Here is a 27,053-nt window from a genome sequence, read left to right on the forward strand (position 1 = left end):
CCCCCCCGTAGAAAGTTTGCTAAGGTTAAGTCTCATGATTTACTTAAATTTGATATTTAGAGCCTAAGTATATTGTGTCGGCAGCACTAGCCCGTATAGTAGGAGAACAGAAGATATCGAGAGATGAGATTAGTAGACGTATCCTTAACTATCTCAGGTAATAACGATCTTAAAGCTGAAGTGCCCAGCGTTGCCCGTGAAATTTTAGAAACACTTATTTTGAATTTTGAAGAAAAAATTAGATTTTTGAAGAAAAAACAATCGAATTTTGTAAAAAAAGATTTGAGAATTTTTTTTTTTTGTATTGTTGTTAGCCTTCCCCCCCCCCCCTCAAAACATTTCAGCCAATTTGGTACAGCTGTTTGGCCAGCCATAAGTAACATATATAATTCNTCCCTCAAAACATTTCAGCCAATTTGGTACAGCTGTTTGGCCAGCCATAAGTAACATATATAATTCAAATATATATATGTGCGAAGAGCTTTATTACATAGATTACTTTTTTTCTGTTTTCACAAAGGGTGCTATTTTGTGGAATATAGAATTTATATTCTTGCTCTGTTTATTCTATTTTAAATTTAAAATTGCTAGATCTAACGATCTGTTGGACGAGACGAAGACGTTCTTCAACCCAGACTCGAATCTGGTCGACGTTTTTGGTTGGGAGAGGAGGAACGTGCACAAGATGGGAGACTTCATCTCAGCACACATAACCGAGTATACAGGAACAGTAACACCAACAGGTAGCAAAATAAGCACATTTTTATGTTTCTGAAAGTAAAAAATCATCGATCAACAAATCTATTCTATAAGGCTAAAAAATCGCCAGCCTTATAGTAAATTTGCCTGTATAATGTACATAATACATATCTTTATTAGATGAGAGTTTTGCCAACAGCTCCTTCAGTTCTATGTACAGCGGGTCCAACTACAGCAACAGCAACTTGGATAGCTTCAGGTACAACAGGGTGGCATGGCAGCGAAGGGTAATTAGAAAAACCACAGTTCTCAATCTAAAGAACGAGAAGGATTAAAAAATATGCTCGACACCCTAATACAGGGGACATCAGTTCCAAAACTAACACTTGGCCAATTTCTAACACTGAGTGTTAGAAATGGGCCAAATCTGGAAAGTTATCTTTTTCAAGCGTATATATCTTTAAATCCAAGCCGATTTAAACAAAACTACACCATATATTTACAAAAAATGGCTAAAACTATATTTTGAAACAACAATTATCAACTTTAAACTAATAATAAGGTGTGACAATTAGTTTGTGATGACACTGTATTTAATTTTCGTACATATCTCTATTTTAAAACAAACACCGCATTTCAGCTCATTTCCTGGTTTTGAGACAATTACCCGAATTCATATCAATTTCAATTTTCAAGCATTTACGCATTTCTGTAACAAAACAAGATTTTTTGATAAGATAAAATATAAAAAAAATATAAAATAAAAACCTATTGTTCTTTTATTATTTAATAATCATTATAGCATTGAGAAATCAAAAAATGATATTTTTTTGTTTCTTCCAATTTAGAATTGTAATTGTAATCGTTTTTTTAAAATGCAGGAAATAAAATCAACTTTGTTTTCTTATTTTACAAATAAACTGGGAAACTAAGACTTCAGAAATAATTTATCTGTTGCTTTAGTCTTCATAAGATAATTTTTACTTTCACTGATTTAAAAAAAAAAGTTTTGAATTGGGAATTGTTGTCCTCGTCATGCTTAATAAAATGTTGGCTATAGATTTTATTCTCGACTTTTACTCTGGATATGTGCCGGATCCTAAAAACCCAGTCTTTCAATTTGTGCCCATTTCTAACCCTCAGTGTTGGAAATGGGCCAAGTGTTAGTTTTGGAACTAATGTCTCCTGTAATCCTTATGAATGAATCATTATAAATCCTTATGAATATTAAGATAAGATAATTTTTTAATAAAAATATTGGAACTGAAAATTGATCCTTAAATAATAATTTAATTTTTAAACTTATTAACGTTACATTAAAAATCATTGAAAACTTCAATTTCAATGTGCTGGATTTAATAATAAGAATAAATAATAAATAACAGATATTTTTAATAAATCAGGATTGAGGAACAGTTACTTGTTAGCTCAAAGAGTGCTGTTAGTCCCACTGTAGAATTAGAGAACACCGGAGCTAAACCTAAACATCCATCATTAATCTCCTCAAAGTAAGGACTTTACAGTGTAAATGTACATGGCTGTCGTTATTTCAAGTGGAGGTCAATTTAAAGAGGGGCACTGGGGCATACCTGGTTCACAACCTTTATCTGCTTAGTGCTCAATATTGTGGAAGATGATGTCGTTTTTTTCTGGAATGTTAAGTGCTTAATTTTGCAATTCCTACATTTTATTTGCAGCAGATATGCTCAAGTCACTTTATTAGAACAACCACAATTAAAATGGATATTTATCAGTATTAAAAGGAAAAACACGGATATCCCTTATACTTGATCAGAAAGTTTTGAGTGCCGTTGTGAATTGGGACATGCCGCTCAATAAATAAAGGACTTTTTGAAAATACGTGTACACTTTTGTAACAAAACTATTTCGTAAAAATTGAAGATATTTCCCCCACAAAATCAATTTGACTGACTTTCCAAAAATATCCCTTTGGTCTTCTAGTCTTGTTTGTTAAAATTGTATTTTGTATAGACGGGATACGCTTTCTAACTCCCTGGTCTGGATTGTTGAAATTGTATTTTGTTTAGACGTGATGAGCTTACTATCCCCCTGGTCTGGATTGTTGAAATTGTATTTTGTATAGACGGGATGAGCTTTCTATCCCCCTGGTCTGGATTGTTGAATTTGTATTTTGTATAGACGGGATACGCTTTTTAACTCCCTGGTCTGGATTGTTGAAATTGTATTTTGTATAGACGGGATGAGCTTCCTAACCCCCTGGTCTGGATTGTTGAAATTGTATTTTGTATAGACGGGATGAGCTTCCTATCCCCCTGGTCTGGTTTGTTGAATTTGTATTTTGTATAGACGGGATGAGCTTCCTATCCCCATGGTCTGGTTTGTGAAATTTGTATTTTATATTGACAGAATGAACTTCGCAATCCTATCCCTCTGGTCTGGTCAGTTAATTTGTATTTTGTATTGATGGAATGAGCTTCCTAACCCCTGGTCTGGTTTATGGAAATTGTATTTTGTATAGACTGGAATGATTAGCTTCCTATCCCCCTGGTTAAGTTGGTTTAAGTTGTATTTTGTATTGCGCCGGCCCCAACTATATTGTCCTTTAATAATAATATAAATAATAATAGACGGGATGAGCTTCCTACCCCCTTGGAACCAGAGAAGATGGATTGCAGTCCCGGGATCCCGGAGCTCAGGGCCAGATCTCCAGCCAGGTACATTTACTCAGTTTGAATCTTGTCTTGTGAAGATTAAGCCCATCTATAAATATTTTGTAGGGCACCAGTGCTTAGAATCTGGATCCGCAAAAATATTCGGATCCATGGACCCGGATTAAAGGGCAAAAAAAAAAACCAAAAACGGAAGAAAAAAATCTATGCTCTCAAAACTGAACTTTTGAAAAAGAGAGATTATCAAAAATGTCCTTATCTCTAAATGATTCATCAAGTTGTTGCATAAAAATAAATGAAATCCTAAAAAGGCTCACTCATGTTTTTACTGCAAAATCCTCTCATTTTAAAGTTGTCGATTTTTAGTTTCTTCTTAAAAATGCGATGTTATGTCTTTGAAAGCATTGAGTAGGGTACACAGATAGGTCGAAAGGATGATGGGGTTTAATTGATAAGTCACATAAATGATAAGTCACATAAATGCTAAGTCACATAAATGCTAAGTCACATAAATGTTGAGTCATATAAATGATGAGTCACATAAATGATGTGTCACATAAATGATGAGTCACATAAATGATGAGTCACATAAATGATGAGTCACAAGTGATGAGTCACGTAAATGATAATTCACATAAATGATAACACATAAATGATAATTCACATAAATGATAACACATAAATGATAATTCACATAAATGATAACACATAAATGATAAGTCACATAAAGGGTCAAAATAATTAATAAAAATCTAAATAATTTATATTAAGCCATTTTTTGTTATTTTATAGAAACTTTCCAGCAGCTTAACATATGTTTGAAAATCAATTTCCAAATTATAATTCAGTCCGCTAATAGGTATAGTTCTGGAGAGATGAAGGAGGAACTACAATGTCCAGTCTGTAAACTACAGTTTAAGGTTGGTTAAGATATTCTCAGTTTACACATCTCATTAATTTTATTTTGTTTTCTCAAAGAAACAAAGGTTGCCGACTTTGCTTGAGTTAAATGATTCAATAAGGAAAAGATTACATTGTTTAGATAAATTAAAATTGTCTAGGATATTACCGGAAATGATCCCGTCTACCTAAAGCATATTGAAGACCACATGCTGCCCGAGTGCCCGATCTGCTTCAAGACCTTCCAGGCCGGGCAGGAGAAGAAGCTAGAGAAGCATGTCAACACACACTTCAAGGTCAGAGCAAATACAGTTCTCAGCCATAATCCTAATTAAAATTGAAACATGTAAGAACAACATAGAAATACTTCTCCCAAAACTTTAAAGTATGCATTTTTGCGCTAATTTGGAATAACTTAAAAATAAAATCCGCATCTAATGATATGATTTTGAATAAAATCAAAACAAATTCCAACCAACCTGATAATATGTTATTCTTGGACTTGTAGTTCCTGGGTGATGTTAATAAAGATTGATCTCGTGCTGTGTCATTATGCATTAGGGACGCGAGGTTTAATTGAATTGAATTGAAATTCAAGAAATTGTCATTTCAAATCACCATCAGCCGAAAAATTCGCAAAATTCCTAGTTTTTTATCTCATTTTTGCAATGTATCTTTGCTAATTTATTTATTAATATTCTTATTATACTATACATTTTTTTTCACACACAAAGATTAACATATATAATTATTGGTCGAGTTAAAGTAAAAAGAATGGAGAATATATCTTAAAAAACATAATTTAAAAAACAGGGTTCCATTCAAGAAATAGAGCATCACTAGCAGAATGGTATTCAATTATTATGTAATAAAATCAAATTAAAATTAAATTTTGTTTTTGTTTTAGGATGACGACGGTGTTCTGAACTGGGATCTAGGAATAGATTAAAAATATTCATAAACCTGGCCGTAGTTCAGCCTAAACCGGTTTATTTCTCACTTGCTGACTGAACCGGTTATGAGCCTATGTACCGTACAGAAGAAAAGTTGTTCAATTTGTTTAGTAAAGCTGAAAATTGATTTTGTTTTGTTTAAAATTACCAATTTTTCTTCGGCCATTTAATTTGTTTAGCATTTAAATATATGGGTCTTTCTTTGAATGTAAATACATCACAATATAGTAGAATAAATTAAAGTAAAATTTAATTGAAATTTTAAATATGTTGATTGTTTACTTACTGTGCAATTATTCAAGAAATTGTCAATATTTGTAACCAAAATTGTCAGAAAAAGAAAATATTTTCGCTCAATAAAATATATACGATTGGAATTTTTGTGTAAATAAAGTATTTTTCAGAAGTGAATGGCTGAAATGTCGTTGTAAGATGGGACGCGAGAACGAGGGTATGTAGATTTTTTAGTTCCCCAGGAATTATATTACTTGTTTTTCCCTTCCATAGGATGAGCTTCATATCCCCCTGGTCTGGATTGTTGAAATTGTATTTTGTATAGAACTCTTATCAGTTTGTGTAGCAAGCCTTGAAAGTTTGTTAAAACAAGAACAATAAGGAAGTTTGTTCAATCTTGTCAATATCCAGCCTAAGAGAGAGGGGGGGGGGATACTAAATGCACAAAAATGCTTTCCTAAATCTTAAGTGCAATTCTCGATTTTGATAATAGCTTACCAGCTCCCTCCTCGGTAAATTTACAGAATATATTGTCAATTAAATGATTTGTCAAGATATGGTTTGGATTTAGTTTCCCCTGAGTTCTGGTGTTATCATCATATTCCCCTGGAATACTGGTGATAAAATCCAGTCTTGTCTAGTCTACACGCGGAACTGGAATAGAGGGGGGGGGGAGATCAGGGAATATTTTTAGTACAAGTCTTGATTTTATCTGTTAACACGATTTGATTTGACACTTATTGGTAGGAAAGTGAGTTAAAAAAAAATGGCAATATACTGAATTATTAATTTTTTTATTTATTACCTTTTTGATATTTTAACATTTTAAAGAAAAATAATATAAAAAGATTTAAATTTGTACTTTGTAGTCCCTTTTCTTCTGCTGTTTAGATACTAACCATTTTAAAATCAGACGTGGATGAAAAAATAAGTATATTTTTAGTTACACTTTAAACAGTTAAATGGTAAAAATATTTTCAGAGGAGGGGAGCTTTCTTCCACCAGTAGATACTCAGGCATTCATTTAATCAATCCATCATCAATTAAACAAACAATCAATTAATCAATTAACGCAACGCAACGATAAAACCACGCATGGGATTAGAGATCACGTTCATCAGCACCAGTCATGTTTGGGTTGGCCTGGTTAATACATTTTTAAACAATTGTCATTCGTTTTGAAATAGTTTTTCCCGGAAAATCCATGCTTTCTAATTGAAAGCGTTATTCCAATTTTCAACTTTTTATACTTAACATTTTTAATGGTACTTAACTCGAATATCTACTTGATGACGAGAATTTTCTTATCAAGCCTTTTAACGGTGTCACTGAACTGGGCTTTGTTATGTAATTTTTGTGGAATATTCCTTCCGACAAATTCCTAGTACTGTTTGTTCAAGCTTTTGTTTTTTTGCCGCTTTCGTTGTTCTAGCAGTTTTGTTTGGTCAGGGGCGACTGTCAAGAATCCCCCTCTCCTCCAAAATAAAAAATAAAACATTATTATTGTGTTAAGACTTTTTGGCTTTGAAAAATTAAGTTTTTCCTAGTGAAACACACGCTAAATATTGTTATCAAGCTGCTCTAGATAATAGAAGATCAAGGTCTTGTTTATCTAGGTTAAAAGTAAGAGTGGGATGGGTTACTAAGGAATATCTATTTTTTGGAACTGCAAATAGTGTTGTACTTGTAAACAGAAATAAAAGTAAATTTTTGAAAAAAAATGATTATACGGAAATGTATTTTAATCAAATTAGTTAAATTTTCGTTTGTTTGTGACCCCCCGCTCCCTATCCAAATAGTTTTTTCTTTGTCCACTGGTTTTAGAATTGTGACATTTTGATTTTACTTGCAACTTTAGTTAACTTTTTTGTGTAATACATTACGCAATACGGACTACACACATATATGTGCATATCAGAGATTGTAAATAAATGTATTTATTCTAGATATTATTGAGTTGCAAGATTTAGCACTTCAGTATTGTTAAATACACTGATAAGTTCAGACATAGCTCAGCCAGGGGCGTTCGAAAGCATTTGTTTAGGGGGGGGGGGCACTTTTTTCGCGATCAGCTCGCAAAAAAAATAGGGTGCCCCCCCTTGGCAACATTGTGCCCGCCCCCCCCCCCTTAAAATCCCCTTTTTTGAATAAACTTAATTCTGTGGTGTAAGCTTCAAGGAGTGAAAAATAGAGATGGAAACGTTTCTTTAAACATATCTTTATTTTCATAGGATTTATTACATAAATAATATAAAACTTAAAAAGAACTGCCTCCAAAATCAAGAATAAGAGCTTTATTCAACAAATATCACGAATCCAGATGTAATATTAAATGAGCCCCCCCCCCCCCCTTGTTCGCACCTGAGGGAGGGGGGTTGGGTTGCACAATGCTCAGAATTAGTTTTCGCTATAATATTGGAGTCATTTGGAGTCACTGAAAAATGTTAGTTTTGTCAAGTGAAATTTATCTGGCGGATTTCTAGGCAATTTATATGTTTTATGTTAGAAGAATGTATTATTATTATTATTATTATGTAGTCGATAAATTCAGAAAAATGGATGGAAATGATGTAATCTTAATCTTTGAGGAATCTCTTTCTCTTTTCCCCAAAAAATCAGTTTTAATATATAATATATATATACCATAAAAAAACAATAACAAAAACCATAATGTTATATAAACGATGAAGAAATCTTGAATTTTCTCAACAACTTTTTTTTTATGATCAAAATTCAATTCATAATAACGCCATTTGACGTAATTCTCACAATTAATATATTTATTTAACAGTTGTAAATTCTGAAGTTAATTTATGACCAGTAAAATGCATTCTAATCCTTCTGATTTTTTAAGATTTATTATCAAAAAATTAATGTTCAAACAATAAACATTTAAGCTTTTCAGAAATTATACTTTGAGCTGAAAGAAAGTTAATTTGCATTTGCAAAGATTGCAGAAGATCAGTTTCCAACTTGATTTTTATTCTTGAAGGAGCAAAATTATTTAATGCATAATTATAACACTGATTTTTGGGGTTGGTTTGGGTTTATTATTGATTTGTTAGATGAATTGGTTATTGATTATAAGATGTTGGAATATTAATCGGTATAAAATTGGTTGTATCTATATATACATAAAGTAGTAATCTCTGTTTGTCTGTTTAATGTATGTATGTATGTCTAGTTAGAACAGGGGCAGGGCAGTGCACCCTGCTGCCTGGGCGGTCTGGGGGGCCCACAATGGGGTCTCTTGCAGATTTCACTTCCTTATGATTCCTTATGTTTGTTTGTATGTCAGATCATAACCTCTGGACCGAATTGTCTCAAATTTTGATAGGGAACTCGATAGGACTATGTAAAAGCAAGATCTCCAAGCTTGCATTAGTATAAAAGTTATCGATTAGATATTTATATGATATTGATTGAAAATTTAATAATGATCTATTGAATAATGGATTATTATATAATAGTAATAATATATTATTATATAATAACAATAATAAAATATTATTGATTGATTGATGGATTGTAGAGAAGAGAATCTGATCTCCAGGCTCGTCTCTTTAGCGCTAACTCAGACAACTTCTCTAGGAAAACAGCATAAAGTAGTCCATATTCATTTTCTTAATGATTTATCAGAGCTGGGAACTTTTGTATTGGATACCGGTACTATAATCACGATAGCTCGATCTCGAAATCCACAGTGGAATGAATTTTACAGAGAATCTGGGCTAGATCTCTTTATCTTGTATATCCCTACTTTCTTTGTTCTCTCATTGGGCATTGGTTGGACGCAAAAAATTCTTGGCTTCTGTTTGTTTTTCGCACTTCACGGGATATCGAATAAAGATGAACAAAAGATCAAGATCAAATAATGATCTTGATATCCACAGTTCAACAGTTCCGACCTCAGTCAACACTTCATTTTCAGTTGGTCCTTGCTGATATTTGACATTTATCGAAAATGCTTTTTTAAAACTTTTTATGTTGTTTATTTTTAGTCAAGAAACTCAGCTCAATTCTCGTGGAATCTATGTAAACAAGGAAAGAGGATCTTATTATAACAATAACATAAATATATTTTTTTAAATGTTTAATTTTATCTTATAAATTTACTTTCTCCTAAACCATTGACTGCACAGTGCACATTGCACACTCAATACTCAAATGTTTACACATATTTTTTTTCTTCTTCATATTTTGATTTTGATTTTCAGCTTCGAGTGCAAAACTAATTTGTATGTAATATTTTGATACTAGCTTTTTAACTTCTTAGTTAACCATACAGATACAACATCTGAGATTGCAATGTTATTAAAAAGAAATGGAGTGAATAACAAAAGTAAGCATACTATCTTACCAAGTCCAACCCGGATGGAATTTCAGTTTTTGAGAACAACGACAACATTAACATGGCTAATGCATTGCCTATCATTTAATGATCGGCCGATACGCTTCCTTCTTGTTTTATTCGGATCCCGCTTTAGGATTTTTTTTAGTTTATTATGAAATGTTTATTGCTGATTTATTTATTGATGATAAATAAAATCGACTTAAATGTATTTTTATAAATTTATTATTAAAAATAATTCAAATTTATGCACACAAATATCATGGCCGGGCGTCTTAGAGTTTAGATAGATTCCATCTTAAGAAATCTATTTAGTTACTTCAAAGTGTTTAGGATGGCGTCCCTAAAACTCTCATTGATTGATTGAAGAATTTCTCTCTATCATAAAAAAGTTAAACATTTTTTTATCCTCTGTTGTTAATAGACCCGAGCAGAAGACGGATTAAAATACTCAAACGCCTTCTCACGAGATAGGTTTTCAGGTATTCTTGCATTTTAGAAAAGTTTTATTTTCTTAAAATATTTATTTACAGCTAAATTTAGCTCATCCGATTCCAACCCCATCACCTCTCACGATTATTTTCAAATCTTGGTAAAAAAATATCATTCTTTGATTCATTTTCTTTGTAAAATCATTTTTATCACGCGAAAACCCATTTTTAATGAAATTTTAGAATGGGGGGGGGGTGGAATCTTTTGTAGAGCGGGAAAGGTTAATTAAGTGAAAATACACCCTTGGTAATTGATCCATCTATTTTAGAATCTAGTGTAGAACAAGGAATGGATACTCTAGATATTAAGGTGTGTGTTTTTATATTACGAAATGAACGTAATTTCACCCTTTAGGGGACAACTGTATGACTTCCAATGTTTATTTTCAGAATGATTTCCAATTTATATATGAGAAGTCGTGGAGCTGTGAAGAGTGCACATTAGAAAATACTAATCTTAGCATATTTTGTGAGGTAAATATCGGTAAATATCGGTAAATAGTGATGACTTTTGGTGAATATAGGGAAATATTAGTAAATTTGGTGAATATCATTGTAAATATTTGTTGAATATCATTGTATATTTATGGTGAATATTATTGTAAAAATTAAGAAATATCGGTAAATATTGGTAAATATTGGCAATTATCAGTAAATACGGTAAATATCGGTAAATATTGGTAAATATTGGTAAATATCGGTACACATTGGTGAAAATGATAACACCTGCTCCAATTTTGTGCGTTTTCATTTTTTAAAAATTATTTTCCTTTTTTCCAGGCTTGTGGGAGTTCAAGACCTCAAAAATCAGGGTAAGATATTTAATTATTTAAAACAGGCGGACAACAAAATTGAAAAAATCTTGTTTTATATCGATCCATGATTGATTAATTCTTTTTTTTAATTTATACATTAATTAATATGGTTTAGATGGGAGTGTACTCGATGTACTATGTTGAACCAACCTGGTTCGATTGTTTGTGAAATGTGTAATTGTACTGCAGAACATACTATAGCTGGTGTAAGGCCAGGGGCTTGGATCTGTCAGGTATGCAAATATCAAGCCAAGCTACGTATTACGAAAACAAAGAATATCAACAAAAAATGATAAAAGAGAGATAGAAAAAAATTAGATTACTTTCTTAATTAAGTTTATTGTCAAGAAATGATTAATTCTAATTAATCCCAATCTAAAATCATATTTAGGTCTGCGCTATTGAAACTACGGGGTTACTCATTAAATAATTTGAATAATGACGACCTTAACCTCTAGCAACATAACAATTTTTAAGTTGAATTTGGTGTTCAGCCTAATAAGTCAGTAAACGAAGTACTATGTAATTTGACAAGTATTAAACAGTTTACAGCTAGTTGCAAGAAACTAAATATGAGAGAAAAGGATTATTTTCGCAAAGTCGTCTCTGAAGTTTAATTCATTTCTGAAAACGCTATACTAAACATAAACAACGAATATAGACTAGAAATAAACAAAGTTCAAAAGAAAAAATATTACAGTTTGTAATTAAATGATATTCTAGTTTTGTTTCTCATTTTCAAATTATATTTTAGGTCTGTACTTATGAAAATTCTCGTCGACGACTTTCATGTAAAATGTGCTCAAATTCTAAACAATCTGGAGCGAGGTAAAAATAATTATTTTGTAATTTAAAAATGTCTTACATAAACAATTTTGACATTTGTTAAATTCTTGTATAAAATGGCAAAAATTTTTAACATTTTCTCAAACTTCTTTATTTTTGTAGTTATTCACCTATTTTAACAGTAAACTAATGGTTGGTAAAAAAGCTGGTTGAAATGAGTCCCATTATATTAGATATATATAACGCAGTAATCTCTGTTTGTCTGTATGTCTGATCATAGCTTATGAACTCTCTAACTGATTTTTGATGGAGGAACTTAGTAGAACCAAGGGAATGTAATTGCTTAGCTTAAAAATCTAAATTTAGTGGGGTGACTTTAACAGATAAAATTTCCCAGGTAAAACTGGGTTCCCATTCCCAAGCTATTTACTAAATATAATCCAAAGCTGAAACATTCACAAAATTTCTCCTATATATATATATATATATAATATTTTCAACTTTTTTCAGTTTAAATAGACATTGTAGATGTTTAAATATATATTTTTTCCAAGACAAAATGTTTCATGGGTCTAACCCATTCATCAGTTGGAATAAAACTGATATTGGAGTATTTTTTACTATGATTTCACGTTTTTATAGAATATGATATATATATATATATATTATATTATTTGAGGGGACATGTTGGACTAGCTTCTGGTAAAGGAAGTGGACGACCTGATTCCTCCTCTCTTCTCACCAGGGGTGACACCAGGGATATGGATATGTGAGAACATTTGTATTTAAAAACGGAAAATAAATATAAAAATTTAGTAAAGTAAAAAAAAAAAGTTTCATAAGTAAAGTTTTAAACAATTAAGAAATATAACAATCTGATTAAGATAATTCGAATTAATTTGCTAGTTTGATTGCTTGAAATGCTGTATACCAGATCAATCGGCAGATCTTAACTTAAAATTACGTATGAATACATAAAAGTTTTTGTGTTGCTAATAAATAATTATATATTTTGATATTTTATGATCAGTGAGTTCGTTTCGATAAGTCATCTCGCCTCAGTTTCGAATGATATTAAAAGCAATAAGCATTATGTTTCAGAGTTCGGACAGAGGAAGAAAAGAAAGCTTTGAGTAAATGGGAACGAATCGTCAATGAATGCCGAAAAGCTGGTCAGCCTTACGTCGACGATTTGTTTCCACCGACGAAGAAGAGTCTTTATTATAACCAGGAATGGGAAACTTACAAACATGTTTTCGTTGTTCATTGGTTTTTGTGGTCCGACATTTATCTAATCATATTCTTTACTTATTAGTTTTCAGGGAGAAAATATATTTTATTTTATAAAAAACTAGGCTTTTAGGGCGCTTCGCGCCCATCTTCTATTTAAATTGTGAACATGTTCTTTTTGTTTACATTTTAAGGAAGAAACAAATTTTGCGGATTTTTAAAAAAAAATTCGCGGATTTCCAAGAATTTAAATGTTTTTGCAAAATTAAAAATCTTTAAAACACATTTTTTTAAAAATTTTATCATTCATAAACCTTCCCTGTGATCACGTGATGTCCCACAAAAAATTTGGGCCCGATCGGTTCAGCCGTTTTGACGTTTATTGGATACAAACAAACAAACAAACAGACAAACAGACAGACAAGCCAAATTTATATATAGATTTTCTAAAAAATAGTGGAAAATAATGTCAAAGTACCCTGAATTGTTTACTTGTTTTCTTTATTTATCTTTGATACAGATGATAGTCTCTGATCTCTAAGCACTCTTTGCCACCCTTTTTACTGGCTGTAATACGAGATTTTAGTAGAAATTTGGTTTCCCTGCATTAGTCATCCTTAATTTTCACTAAACATATAAATTAGGCAGCAAGTTCACATCATATACATTTTTATTATTCTTTTCATGAAAATAAAACATTTTCCCCCCTCTAGCACTTAATATTCTCCAATGTTTCCCATTTAATCAGGCTGAACCAACCCTTGACGTTGAACCGTCCAGAAGATCACACGGTGTAACACAATGGTTGCGCCCCCATCAGATAGTTACCGAGGGGGACAGCAACGTAAAATGGAGTGTGTTCAGAACCCCTCTTCCTAGCGATATATCTCAGGTAGACAGTTTTAAGGGGTTTAACTCGGGGGTATCTGTAACCCCCCCACCTCCCCCCCATGAAAGATACGTACGTTTGCAAGGAGTGAAATTTCTTTTCATGGTTACGCTGGCTGTTGGGGAATAAATGATTTTTTGGGCAAAAAGAATCCTGAACGGGGAAAAAACTATTTAAAGGTTTGATTTGATTTGATATATTTTTTCTTTTACTTGACTGAAAAAGTAGCTATGGTTATATTTAATTGACCTTGATAAGAAAAATTCGGTTATCGGATAAATTTAATATTAATACTTTTTTTCAGGGTATACTGGGGAACTGCTGGCTTCTCAGTGCACTGGCAGTTATCGCGGAGAATACTCAGTTGGTTGAACGGATCATTTCAACCAGGTATACTTGGCTTTTCACTGTTCAGTGCTTAGGATCCGGACCCTTAACATTTTAGTAACCCGGATCCGGACCCTTAACATTTTAGCAACCCGGATCCGGACCCTTAACATTTTAGCAACCCGGATCTGGACCCTTAGCATTTTAGCAACCCGGATCCGGACCCTTAACATTTTAGCAACCCGGATCTGGACCTTAACATTTTAGCAACCCGGATCCGGACCCTTAACATTTTAGCAACCCGGATCCGGGCCCTTAACATTTTAACAACCCGGATCTGGACCCTTAACATTTTAGCAACCCGGATCCGGAAGATCAAAATCCACGTTTCAAAATAGCAACCAAATTCTTAATTAAGTGTTGACTTACGAGAAATGACTAAGACCTTCCTCTCTGTGTAATTGTATCCTGTGTGAAACACAACCTCTTTCAAACCTTTCTCTTGTGAAAATCATAAAATAATTAAATGTGTTCATGATAGTTCTTATAAACATTTTCACTATCGAAAATAAAAATAACAATAGTAATACCAGTCGATTAAAAAGTATTGAATTTACTAACATAAATACATATATTTAAGAGAGTACTGTGAGGAAGGAGTATATCAGATCAGATTATGCAAAGATGGATCTTGGCAAACTGTTATTATAGATGATCTTCTTCCTTGTGATAAACGTAGACAACTAGTTTACTCTCAGGTCAGAACAATGAATAGTTTTTATAATTTTGTTTATTAAAATTGTTTAACCCCAGGCTAAACGTAAACAGTTGTGGGTTCCTCTGATAGAAAAAGCAATGGCTAATCTTCACGGATGCTATGAAGCTCTCGTGTCAGGTAAAAATATATACACAAATGTTTTGCTAGTTTTTTAACAATCAATAAATATAGAAACTGAAAAAATGGGGACCGTAGGGTTGGTTCCTGGTCAGAATTTTAATAAGTCTTCTGCCATCTATATATAAATTTGGCTTGTCTGTTTGTTTGTATCCAATAAACGTCAAAACGGCTGAACCGATCGGGCTCAAATTTTTTGTGGGACATCACGTGACCACAGGGAAGGTTTTTGAATGAAAAAGATTAAGAAAAATGTGTTTTAAAGGTTTTTAATTTTGTAAAAAAATTAAATTCTTAAAAATCCGCGAAATTTTTTCTTCTTTGTTTTGAAATGTAAACAAAAAGAACATGTTCACAATTTAAATAGAAGATGGGCGCGAAACGCCCTAAAAGCCTAGTAATATTATATAACTAAAAGTATTTTTGTCAAAAACTAAAAAATCACAGAAGTGCCGCAAGGTGTCCTGGAAGCTTAGTAGTTAATATTTCAATTAATATACATAGTTTACATTTATTTTCTGTAAAATTGCAAAGATGTCAATTGTTTCTCACAAAATAAGCACGTGATTGCTAATTGCTATGGAAATTGAGTAACGTCCGTCATGTATACAAAAGTTTCTACCTCCTCTCTGGCAAGTTAAACAGAATGATTTAGGTTAATACATAAATAAATTTATTTCAGGTAGAGCAATAGAAGGGCTTTCTACACTTACTGGTGCACCTTGTGAATCCGTCCCTTTACAGGTTGGAACATAGATACTTGTTGGCATTAGGATTGGAATTGAGATGGCGATCAAGGCTTGGATTTGGATTAGTAAGAGAGGGATTAAGATTTGGATCACGATTGGGATTTTGTACAGAATTGTTATTGGGTAAAGTTATCGGAATAAGTAGGGATTATTATTGGGATTAGGATTGGAATTAGAATTGGAATCAGGATAATATATTACGTTATAATTAGAATTTTTATATAATTTTTATTTTGATTAATTTTCAAATATTCTAGGCAAGTTCTCTTCAATCTCCCGATGATGATCTTGATACAGAGTTTATCTGGGCTCAGCTCCTCAGTTCAAGGTTCCTTTGTTTTGAATTCAAAAAGCATGAAAAGTTCTTTCTGAACGAACTGAGGCTGATTAACTAATGCTTGCACAGCAGAGAAAATGTGAAGCATCTAAATCGTTTTATTGTTGAATTTTAAATTCTGAAGGATCACAGTTCTTTGATATATTCAAGGAGCAGAGTTTCTATTGATATATTCAGGGAACAGGGTTTCTATTGATATATTCAGGGAGCTGGGTTTCCATTCATATATTCAGGGAGCTGGGTTTCCATTCATATATTCAGGGAGCAGGGTTTCTATTTATATATACAGAGAGCTGGGTTTCCATTTATATATTCAGGGATATGGGTTTCCATTCATATATTCAGGGAGCAGGGTTTCCATTCATATATTCAGGGAGCAGGGTTTCCATTCATATATTCAGGGAGCAGGGTTTCCATTCATATATTCAGGGAGCAGGGTTTCCATTCATATATTCAGGGAGCAGGGTTTCCATTCATATATTCAGGGAGCAGGGTTTCCATTCATATATTCAGGGAGCAGGGTTTCCATTCATATATTCAGGGAGCAGGGTTTCCATTCATATATTCAGGGAGCAGGGTTTCCATTCATATATTCAGGGAGCAGGGTTTCCATTCATATATTCAGGGAGCAGGGTTTCCATTCATATATTCAGGTAGCAGGGTTTCCATTCATATATTCAGGGAGCAGGATTTCTATTTATATATTCAGGGAGCTGGGTTTCTATTTATATATTCAGGGAGCAGGGTTTCTATTTATATATTCAGGGAGCTGGGTTTCTATTTATATATTCAGGGAGCTGGGTTTCCATTCATATATTCAGGGAGCAGGGTTTCCATTCATATATTCAGGGATATGGGTTTCCATTGATATATTCAGGGATATGGGTTTCCATTGATATATTAGGGAGCAGGGTTTCCATTGATGTATTCAGGGAGCAGGGTTTCCATTGATATATTCAGGGAGCAGGGTTTCCATTGATATATTCAGGGAACAGGGTTTCCTGATGGGAGCCAGCTGTGGAGGGGGGAACATGAAGATTGACGAGGAAGAGTTTAGAAGTGTTGGACTGAGACCTAGGCATGCATATTCAGTTCTAGATGTTAGGTAGGAAACGCATTAAAATGAATTATTTTTATTTAAAACGTAATTTTTTGTAATCCTAATTTGAAAGCAATAGCGTTACAGTAACACTGCACAACCATGTAAAACTTTAAAACTTGAGGCCTTGCCATTTGATTTTTCGATAAGTCATCCGCCAAATGTTGATTTAGTCTATAGTCACTTCAATTTTCGAAATGGTTTGAAAGATGTCCCTAAAGATCTGATTTGATTAGTCATTTCTAGGAAATGAAAAAAAATCTCTATCATCGTGTCTAAACTTAAGATTGGAGGGGTTTCGTTGTGAAGCGGCAACACACCCCTCCTGAACAAAATAAAAGTTTGATTAAAAACGCATTGGATGAGACCTGTTCCAAGTGAAAGCTGGATATCTGTTGGAATTATTTTGACCTTATTTAAAATCTGATCTGATCCTTCTTGGTGGTTATAAATCATTTTTGGAACACCAGTAATATATGAATAAAACTTCATTACGTGAGTGTTTTTAATCAAACTTTTTTTTTGTTCTGGAGGGGTGTGGCAATCGTACTTTGATGTTCCTTTAAACTTTGGATGATTAATTTTGAAGATCTATTATTAACTTCATACAATAATGATGGTGTTTTGATTTGATATATCCTTTTTTTGACTTTTATTGAGCGTGGTCTTTTAAGGAAGTGGTCCTATTTGTTTAGAAATAAATTATTAAGATTGAATTTATTTAATGTAAAATCTATAAAAATATTCTTCCCCTGTATAGTTGAACATTTAACATAATCCAGGGATCTATCTGGTATCCGATTGTGCCGACTACGGAACCCCTGGGGTCACTACTCTTGGTCCGGGGACTGGTCTGACTACTCTGATATATGGACTCAAGAACTCAGGGAGTTTCTAGGAACACAGGTCAGCTGAATAGCTACTTAAAGGAGAGGCTGGCTATATAACATATTTGAACTGAGAATGCAGTAATATGGATAAAAAATTTAGGATTCATTTTGATACCATTTTACGATGTACAATTTTTAATTTAGAGCGTTAAGTTGTTTGTAATATTTCACCAGTGTTCAAACTCAACACCTTACTATTTGAAAAGATTTTAATACTGAGAAAATTATATTTAATAAAACTTTTCTCAAAATGGCGTATTTTCTGATTTTAATGACATACATCCTGAGTCATCTGTGGGTCCTTACTAACCAAATACAGTTGACAGAACTACTAGGATAATTCATAAAAATTAAATAAATCCCAGCTAAGAGTGTGACTGAAACAACGCTGAAATATTACAAACTCCATGCACTGAATAAGAATTTCTGTCTTTGATTTCTTGATATATTTTCTTTAATGTATTGGAAGAATATTAATGTTCAGGAAAATGAGGATGGAGTTTTCTGGATTTCTTTTACAGACGTTCTTCGATATTTTGATTCTATAGATATATGCAAGGTAGCCAAATGAATTTTTATGATACCTTGATTATGATTAATTGATCGATTGTTAAGGTTCGGTCTGGGTGGAGAGAGGTTAGATTAGGAGGTATACTTCCACCCTTCTCCTCTAAGGTAAACACATTATGGAACGTTTTTGATTTGTTTTTTTACATGTGTATTATAATTTTTATAAAATAAAATGGTACGAGGCATAGTTAATAATTTCAAATGTTCATCTTTTTCTCCTTTTACCATCTGCAGTCTGCACGTCCGCAGGTTTTCTTTTTCTTGCCTCCCATTGCCCTTCCATTTATGGCGCTGCTTTTGAAAGAATGCTTACGAGTCGCTGTTTTTGCGCCACTGTAAGACAGTGCACGATCACCCTTTCATTGAATAGATGTCTCCCTCTTTTTTGTTTTTGTTTTGCTTAATTGTAATTGCAGCCTCAGCTCTGCACATTCTGTACTTGCATTTGCTAGGTCACCACTCCTCGTACTTTAAGTTAGTTTCCATTTAATTCGACGTATTAAACACAAAACCACATTTAATAAACCAAACCTTTAATAATATATATAACCACATTTAAAAAACCAGACCTTATATAATTAGGAACACCAGACTCCAACTCTTATATAGTTAGAAACACCAGATTCCAACTCTTATATATTTAGGAACACCAGACTCCAACTCTTATATATTTATAAACACCAGACTCCAACAGCCAACTCTCCTATATTTAGATGCATCAAGACTAACTCTTATATTTAGGAACACCAGACTCCAACACTTATATATTTAGATACATCAGACTCCAACTCTTATATATTTAGGAATACCAGACTCCCCTTACATATATAGGAACACCAGACTCCAACCCTTATATAATTAGCAAAACTCCCAACTCTCATATTTAGGAACACCAGACTCCAACCCTTATATATTTAAAAACACCAGACTAGACTCCAGCCCTTATTAATTTAGGACCACCAGACTCCAACCCTTATTAATTTAGGAACACCAGACTCCAACCCTTATTAATTTAGGAACACCAGACTCCAACCCTTATTAATTTAGGAACACCAAACTCCAACCCTTATTAATTTAGGAACACTAGACTCCAAACCTTAAAAATTTAGGAACACCAGACTCCAATCCTTATAAATTTAGAAACACCAGACTCCAGCCCTTATAAATTTAGAAACACCAGACTCCAACCCATATATATTTAGGAACACCAGACTCCAACCCTTATATATTTAGGAACACCAGACTCCAACCCATATATATTTAGGAACACCAGACTCCAACCCTGATTACTGTTCTGGAACCAACAGAAGTGGAGTTCTCATTGTTTCAAGAGGGGCAAAGGTAAAAAAATGCGATTAGTTTACCACTCGCCAAGATTAGCTATTATTATTTTGTTCTCTTTTTCAAATGCCAACTTACATGCAAAAGTGGCAATGTCCGGTTTACAACGGAACCCAATTGAAACCCTAATCTGATCAAAAACGTGGAAGATTTCTGACTCAAAAAGTGTTTAAATCAGATAATTTATCTAATCACAAGCAAAAACTGACCAAGCCCCTTTTGCACATGGTTGACTTGGACAGCAAGCAACCCTTTCTGTTGCGGTCGGCCATTCCCTTCCGAGTATGTCGGCGTAGGCTGCGACCCGTCTTGAAACACGGACCAAGGAGTCTAACATGAAATCAAGAAGCGTCTAAAACTAATTCTCGCACCTTATTATGAGAAACCACGAATCAAAATAAACTGTGCTTATTCATACTTGATCTCAGACAAGGCTTTTAAGAGGGTGGTGTTGTAAATTCGGCATTGTCATCTCTGCATGAAAGGTCACTTGAAATTACGCTTACAGTCCCTTTAAATCTTATTCTTTTTTAGAAGTGCTGAGAAGTCCAGCCGTAGTCAGTTAGATCTGTGTATTGTTATATTCCGAACATCTTCAAACCAAACTCCAAGGATTGGAAAACTTGTCCGGCATAGTAAACGACAGGTGGAGTTTACCTTATATTATTTATATGTAATTTCTTGTGAAACTTTGATAATAATTTGTTAAACTTAAAAAAAATATTTTAACCTAAGCTAAATATTTTTTGAACTTGTCTAATAATTTGTTAAACTAAGCTAGTAATTCGTTAAACTTTGCTTATAGTTCGTTAAGCTTTGCTAATAATTCGGTAAACTTTGCTTATAATTCATTAAACTTTGCTGAAAATTTATTAAACTTTGCTACTAATTCGTTAAACTTTGCTGATAACTCGTTAAACTTTGCTGATAATTCGTTAAACGTTGGTGATTATTTGTTAAACTTTGCCTACTTATTCGTTTGACTTTGCTGATAATTTGTTAAACTGTGCCGATAATTTGTTAAACGTTGCTGATAATTTGTTAAACTTTGCTACTTATTCGTTAGACTTTGCTGATAAGTTGCTAAACTTTGCTTATAATTCGTTAAACGTTGCTGATAATTTGTTAAAATTTGCTACTTATTCGTTAGACTTTGCTGATAATTTGTTAAACTGTGCTGATAATTTGTTAAACTTTACTGATATTTCGTTAAACTTGGATAATAATTTGTTGAACTTTGCTTATTTCGGTCATGGGTTCTACGTTTTGTTTGCTCTTCTCAACATGTTTAATAGTTATGATTAAGGTTCGTGGATTTGTCGGGTGTCATGCTATGCTTGAGCCCGGCTGTTATCTAGTTCTTTGTATGGCATTCAATCATTGGCACACAGGTAGGATAGTAATCAACACACACAGGATAATTCGTCCTCAATATTTGAGACCGAATTGTTTGTAAAATAAGAATTATGTATACATACCAACATTGTTTTCGTCTTTTTTTGCCTAATAAACGATTCATTTTTTTTTTTTTTATTTTCCATTAACATACATAGAAACCCTGTTTAGTCCTGTTCATTAGAAAGTATAATAATCTAGAAAAAAACATTAAGTCTAGACGTAAAATTTTCAAAAAAAAATCTTTAAAGTTTTTTTTCATGGTTTCTCATGACGTAATATTGTTTAGAAGTAAGTTTGAATCCTGTATACCCTGAATACGTCCTAGCACTACACTCTAGGTATGTAATGTATGTCCAGCAGTAGCAATAAAAAAAAATAAAAAAATTGATTCAAATTTAACTAAAAACAGATAAAATAGAAATATGTTAGTTTCTTTTCGTCTGTGTTTAAAATAATTATTAATCTGAGCTGAAAACTTTAGAATCCTTTCTTTTAATATATCTTCAGATTAATTTCTAGAGATTAGAGATGCACTCTTTAACTTTTGAAAAACCGGTTTTTAATTATTTCGCATTTGTGGTGTCATATCCATTGGTCTAATGATCGTTTGAACGAAACGTAAGTTTTGGATTAATGTTTCAAAAGAACCATGTTAAATTTGATGAAATATGTGTTTAATAAGTTCATATTAACATGGTTAAATTTAAATTTGTTTACATGCTCTAAAAGCCGGCTGACTACTTCAATCGGATATTAGTTCAATCGATATAACAACGTATCTGAATTGGTTATCAAACGTAACTTTTATTCATTAGGGATATCCAAAAAGAGAGGTTTAAGAAGAAAATAATAAGTCTATACATTGTTTACTCAGATTAAGCTATCGGGATTAAGGATATCTCATTTTAAAGTTAATTCAGTTCTGTTCTAATTTTAACTTAACGTTATAATAATAGTAAAAGACTGCTGGTAGAACAGCTCTCCTCAAGCTACCATCTTCTAGCTGATGCTATAATAAACCTCCTAACTTAATATTATGATAATAGTAAAAGACTGCTGGTAGAACAGCTCTCCTCAAGCTACCATCTTCTAGCTGATGCTATAATAAACCTAACTTTAGCAAAGTAAGTTTTTTTACTTTATATTACTAATAAATATTTTATACTTGTATTTCTTCAATATTTACTTATTTTACATACAAGAAGTCCGAGCCGAAACTAGTACCTGGAAAGGGCTTGAAATTCTAAACCAATACTTTTCTTAGGCCATTCCTACAATATATGATTTTATTTGATTTTAATCATATTTTTATTTTTATTTCTCCAAAATTTACTTAATTTTTGAGGCTCCAATTAATTTTTAAAAAGTAAGAAAATCAATTTCTTCTTACCTTTACTTATATTTAAACCTGCTTTCAGTCAAGTTTGTAATGCAAGGAAAGTTAATTGAAGTTGTGTACATATTGAAATCAGTTCTCTCTGGGTGGAATTTGTAAACAAGAATTGATGCATCAGTATTCGTTTAGTATCCGAGGATGTTAAAAGCATTAGATTTTGATAATTCACATTATAGTTTCCTGTGACCAGAATATTTTATTGATTTTTTTTTGTCCAAGATGGATCCCATGTCAGGCTTCGACATCCGTTTTGTGTTTACATTACCGCCCAGAGACAGTACACCTTTGAAATAACTTTCCTTGCATATTAACCTTGCTTTCAGTAATGTTTTACTTTCTAGCTCCTATTTGATTGAATGATGTGTTGTCGGTTAATAATAATACTAGCCATAAGTATATGTTTAGAGGTACAAGACACGAAGGAAGGGAAGGAATGACTGCTTATTATCTCACAAAGGAAAATATTCAGACAGTTACCCATTTATTTTTAAAATATAGATTTTTAGCAAAATTGTGATAATGATTTAACAGTAAACTTCTTTTATTGACAATTAAGTGTTAGATGATATTATGAAATATAAACTCCTATTTGATTTGATACACCATTCGTCGGCTCTGAAAACCTTCAAGAAGGATAATATATTCTATAATCATTTTTTTTCGTCTTAACCCTTTATACCCATAATAAATTACACAACGAATTTTCCCTGAAAAGGCCATGACTTGAAAAGGAATATTTAAATGAATATTTCCGGGTTAGGGTTGGGCTGGTCTTGTAGTTATGGTGGAGAACAGGCATTGTGATAGATGGATACAGGTTTTATTATACTCTCTTCACACACTAATAAACTTGTATTCACCAATTCTTGAATAACGTTTTGTAAATTAGATTTAGTGAGAAAATTGATTTAAAACAATAACTTTGAATCTTGAATTTTTTTTCAGAGACTTTAAAATGTTGTCCGTCATTAGTAAACATTAGAAGTCTCACTTGGTTTACAAATTTTAGGTTAAATGTGACTGCCAGGAATCGTACAATGTTGTATCTACTCGAGGAGACCTTTGTACAATGGATTCTGTTCCACCTTTACATAGGTATGTACAATGTACATGATCGCACAATAATGTACAATATTTTCATAATTTTTAACTAGAAATAGAGGTATTAAACAATCCCAAATTATTTGTAAAAAATATTTAAATAATTTCACAACAAGTTAATTTAAATATATTTTTTGTTGCAAAATGTAAAGGGGGAGGGGGAATAGAGGAGGGGAGGGGTGGATGTAAGTTCTAAGAAATATCTGATTATATTTTTTCAGACAAGTTATTATAGTGTTAACACAACTGGAAGGTTCTGGAGGATTTTCTATAGCACACAGGTAGATATCATTTAGTTCAGCTTCCGTATCACATTTTAACTTTATTACATAGAGATCAGCTTTCCTGCAACATTTTAGATAGCCCTTCAGTTACATGTCATAAACTTTAGTTTTCTTCTAAAATACACAGATTCAAATCATGTAGTTTTTTTTAATGTTGTGTCGTAAGCACACTGCTTAGCAGGTTCATATTCTCTAAATTACACAAATTCAAATCATGTAGTTTTTTTGACGTTGTGTCGTAAGCACACTGCTCAGCAGGTTCATATTCTCTAAAATACACAGATTCAAATCATGTAGTTTTTTTGACGTTGTGTCGTAAGCACACTGCTCAGCAGGTTCATATTCTCTAAAATACACAGATTCAAATCATGTAGTTTTTTTGATGTGTCGTTAGCACACTGCTCAGCAGGTTCATATCAAGGATGTAATGCAAGGAAAGTTATTTCAGAAGTGTACACATCTTTTGTACTGCAGTGTACTGTCTCTGGGCGGTAATGTAAACACAAGACGGATGTCAAAGCCTGACATGGGATCCATCTTTCAGATAAAAAAATCAATGAAATATTCTGGTCATAGGAAACTATTAAGTGAATTATCAGAATTATCAGAATTTAATGCTTTCAACCTCCTCGGATACTAAACGAACACTGATGCATCTATTCTTGTTTACAAATTCCGCCCAAAGAGAACTGGTTTCAATATGTACCCAGAGTATACGCAACTTCAATTAACTTTCCTTGTATTACACCCTTGGTTCATATTATGAAGTTGAGTTTTCCTGGCACATTTTTTATATCACATAAATTCATGCATTCAGTTCAGTTTTTTTATCACATTCATCTACAGCACATAGTTATGGTAGATTGATGTTCTCAGTTCAGTTTTTTTATCCATTCATTAACAGAACATAGTTTTGGTAGATTTATGTTCTCAGTACAGTTTTTTCCTTTCATTAACAGAAAACATACTTTTGGTAGATTGATGTTCTCAGTTTAGTTTTTTATCACAATAATCTTCAGCACATAGTTATGGTAGATTGATGTTCTCAGTTCAGTTTTTTATCACATTCATCTTCAGCACATAGTTATGGTAGATTGATGTTCTCAGTACAGTTTTTTATCACATTCATCTACAGCACATAGTTATGGTAGATTGATGTTCTCAGTACAGTTTTTTATCACATTCATCTACAGCACATAGTTATGGTAGATTGATGTTCTCAGTAAAGTTTTTACTGGACTTTTGCTTATCTTGAATATTTTTTAGATTGACTCACAGAGTTTCCATGCAGAAGGGTTTACATGACTGGGCATCTCCTGGGACCGATAATAAACCTCCTCTTCGTGAACCCCTAGATGGATTACATGCTCCCCGCCCTCTCTAACCCCTAGATGGACTACATGCTCCTTTTAGTGAACCTCTTCCCCCTCTAACCCATGGATTACACGCTCCTCGACCCAAACAGGTTCAAGATAGATTACATGCTCCTCTGTCCCTCTAACCCATGATCACACGCTCCTCGACCCAAACAGGTTCAAGATAGATTACATGCTCCTCTGTCCCTCTAACCCATGATTACATGCTCCTCTCCCCATCTAACCACAAGATGGATTACACGCTACTCTCCCCCTCTAATCCATAGATTACATGCTCCTCTCTCCTCTAACCACAAGATGGATTACACGCTACACTCTCCCCTCTAATCCATAGATTACGTGCTCCTCTCTCCTCTAACCCCTTGAGGAATTAGATGCTCCTCTTTGTGAACCTCTTCCCCCTCAATCATGGATTACTCCCACTCTAACCCATTGATTATATGTTGTTACCTGAAAACTCCACACAAAGCTTGATCTTATGTATTGTATGCACTGCATGTGTAATGTGTATCTCCAACCAATGACTAGTCTTCACATTACATACCTCCTACCTGAACCTGAACATCCGACTCAATGTGCGACCGGCCTATCTATAGTACTCTCTATAATACTCATGGTTGAAATTAATTAGTTTGAAACTAGTAGTTGAATTGGGTAAGATTAGTTGAACCACTTTTTTAGTTGAATCGTCGGCACTATAGAAGTAGCTGAACTAGTTGAACTACTTCCCTACTAAATCACAGCTGATTTTCTAAAACTTTAATTTCGCAACAAAAAGTTTGATCTCACATAGGGGCTGATTATCTGTAACTAACTTCTCACGATCATTTTTTCTCTCAGGTAAAGCTGAGGCACCTTTTAATCATTTTTTTAAAATGTAATATGCTGAATCTTAATTTTAAAATAGAACTGAGATGTACTATACTTTTTAATATAATTATGTATTCTTTCGTTTAAAAAAATATTATGCAAATTCTTTAATTGAACTAATAGCTGCTCATTTTATAAATGGATAATCTACATCTACGCAGTACTTTAAAAGGGTTTTGAAAACATTATATCAACCTATAAAAAGATTCCTTAATGGCATTAAATACTCTTATCTATACTCATCACTGAAAATTAAATAATAAATGATCTCTATATATTTAATTTAAAATAAAAATGGTATAATCCAAAAGTTTTGAAAATATCAAGTTTCTGGAATTAACCTAGAATTGCTTATTTTCTCATTTTCAAATTGAATTTAGATTTAAGTGAAATCATCCTTTGATCCATCCATAAACAAAAA

At 32.8% G+C, this 27,053-nt stretch overlaps 2 protein-coding genes across 6 annotated transcripts in view; both read left to right on the top strand.

Moving 5' to 3' along the window:
- The window catches only part of LOC111706879 (cingulin), a 19,802-nt gene extending 14,346 nt beyond the window's left edge, over positions 1 to 5,456 (top strand). For 3 of the 4 annotated variants that reach the window (XM_023479812.1, XM_023479810.1, XM_023479811.1), the window contains exons 23-30: positions 61 to 157; positions 592 to 743; positions 880 to 958; positions 2,103 to 2,207; positions 3,309 to 3,395; positions 4,210 to 4,270; positions 4,412 to 4,546; positions 5,158 to 5,456. In XM_023479812.1, the coding sequence (XP_023335580.1) occupies positions 61 to 157; positions 592 to 743; positions 880 to 958; positions 2,103 to 2,207; positions 3,309 to 3,395; positions 4,210 to 4,270; positions 4,412 to 4,546; positions 5,158 to 5,199 (758 nt within the window). In that variant the 3' untranslated portion in view covers positions 5,200 to 5,456. Of the gene's footprint in view, positions 1 to 60; positions 158 to 591; positions 744 to 879; positions 959 to 2,102; positions 2,208 to 2,915; positions 3,043 to 3,308; positions 3,396 to 4,209; positions 4,271 to 4,411; positions 4,547 to 5,157 lie in introns of those variants that run through there. The other variant, XM_023479813.1, reaches the window with a different exon arrangement.
- An 82-nt stretch (positions 5,457 to 5,538) lies between these two features.
- On the top strand, positions 5,539 to 26,219 carry LOC111706881 (calpain-D). 2 transcript variants are annotated; one of them, XM_023479815.1, is made up of 32 exons: positions 5,539 to 5,654; positions 6,419 to 6,453; positions 8,970 to 9,028; positions 9,439 to 9,481; positions 10,213 to 10,270; positions 10,549 to 10,589; positions 10,670 to 10,753; positions 11,060 to 11,091; positions 11,210 to 11,327; positions 11,849 to 11,922; positions 12,560 to 12,649; positions 12,982 to 13,111; positions 13,859 to 14,002; positions 14,304 to 14,389; positions 14,967 to 15,084; positions 15,140 to 15,221; positions 15,904 to 15,965; positions 16,228 to 16,298; positions 17,296 to 17,412; positions 18,189 to 18,312; positions 18,781 to 18,855; positions 18,912 to 18,971; positions 20,131 to 20,207; positions 20,742 to 20,853; positions 21,514 to 21,598; positions 21,892 to 21,943; positions 22,652 to 22,729; positions 23,407 to 23,458; positions 23,762 to 23,818; positions 24,011 to 24,096; positions 24,324 to 24,383; positions 25,653 to 26,219. In XM_023479815.1, the coding sequence occupies exons 1-32, from the start codon at positions 5,636 to 5,638 to the stop codon at positions 25,768 to 25,770; spliced, it is 2,499 nt and encodes an 832-aa protein (XP_023335583.1). In that variant the 5' UTR covers positions 5,539 to 5,635; the 3' UTR covers positions 25,771 to 26,219. The 2 variants fall into 2 exon arrangements, with proteins under 2 accessions (XP_023335583.1, XP_023335582.1); XM_023479814.1 differs by lacking the exons at positions 23,407 to 23,458; positions 23,762 to 23,818; positions 24,011 to 24,096; positions 24,324 to 24,383; positions 25,653 to 26,219 and having other exon boundaries at positions 22,562 to 22,728.
- The last annotated feature ends 834 nt before the right edge of the window (positions 26,220 to 27,053 follow it).

Source organism: Eurytemora carolleeae, unplaced genomic scaffold (assembly GCF_000591075.1).
Source record: "Eurytemora carolleeae unplaced genomic scaffold, Eaff_2.0 scaffold763, whole genome shotgun sequence".
NCBI classification, from domain to species: Eukaryota; Metazoa; Arthropoda; class Copepoda; order Calanoida; family Temoridae; genus Eurytemora; species Eurytemora carolleeae.

Coding starts and splice junctions, on each gene's coding strand:
- LOC111706881 (XM_023479815.1), top strand. Junction 10,590..10,669: donor TGGATACTCTAGATATTAAG/GTGTGTGTTTTT, acceptor GTTTATTTTCAG/AATGATTTCCAATTTATATA. Junction 16,299..17,295: donor GCTCAGCTCCTCAGTTCAAG/GTTCCTTTGTTT, acceptor TGATATATTCAG/GGAACAGGGTTTCCTGATGG.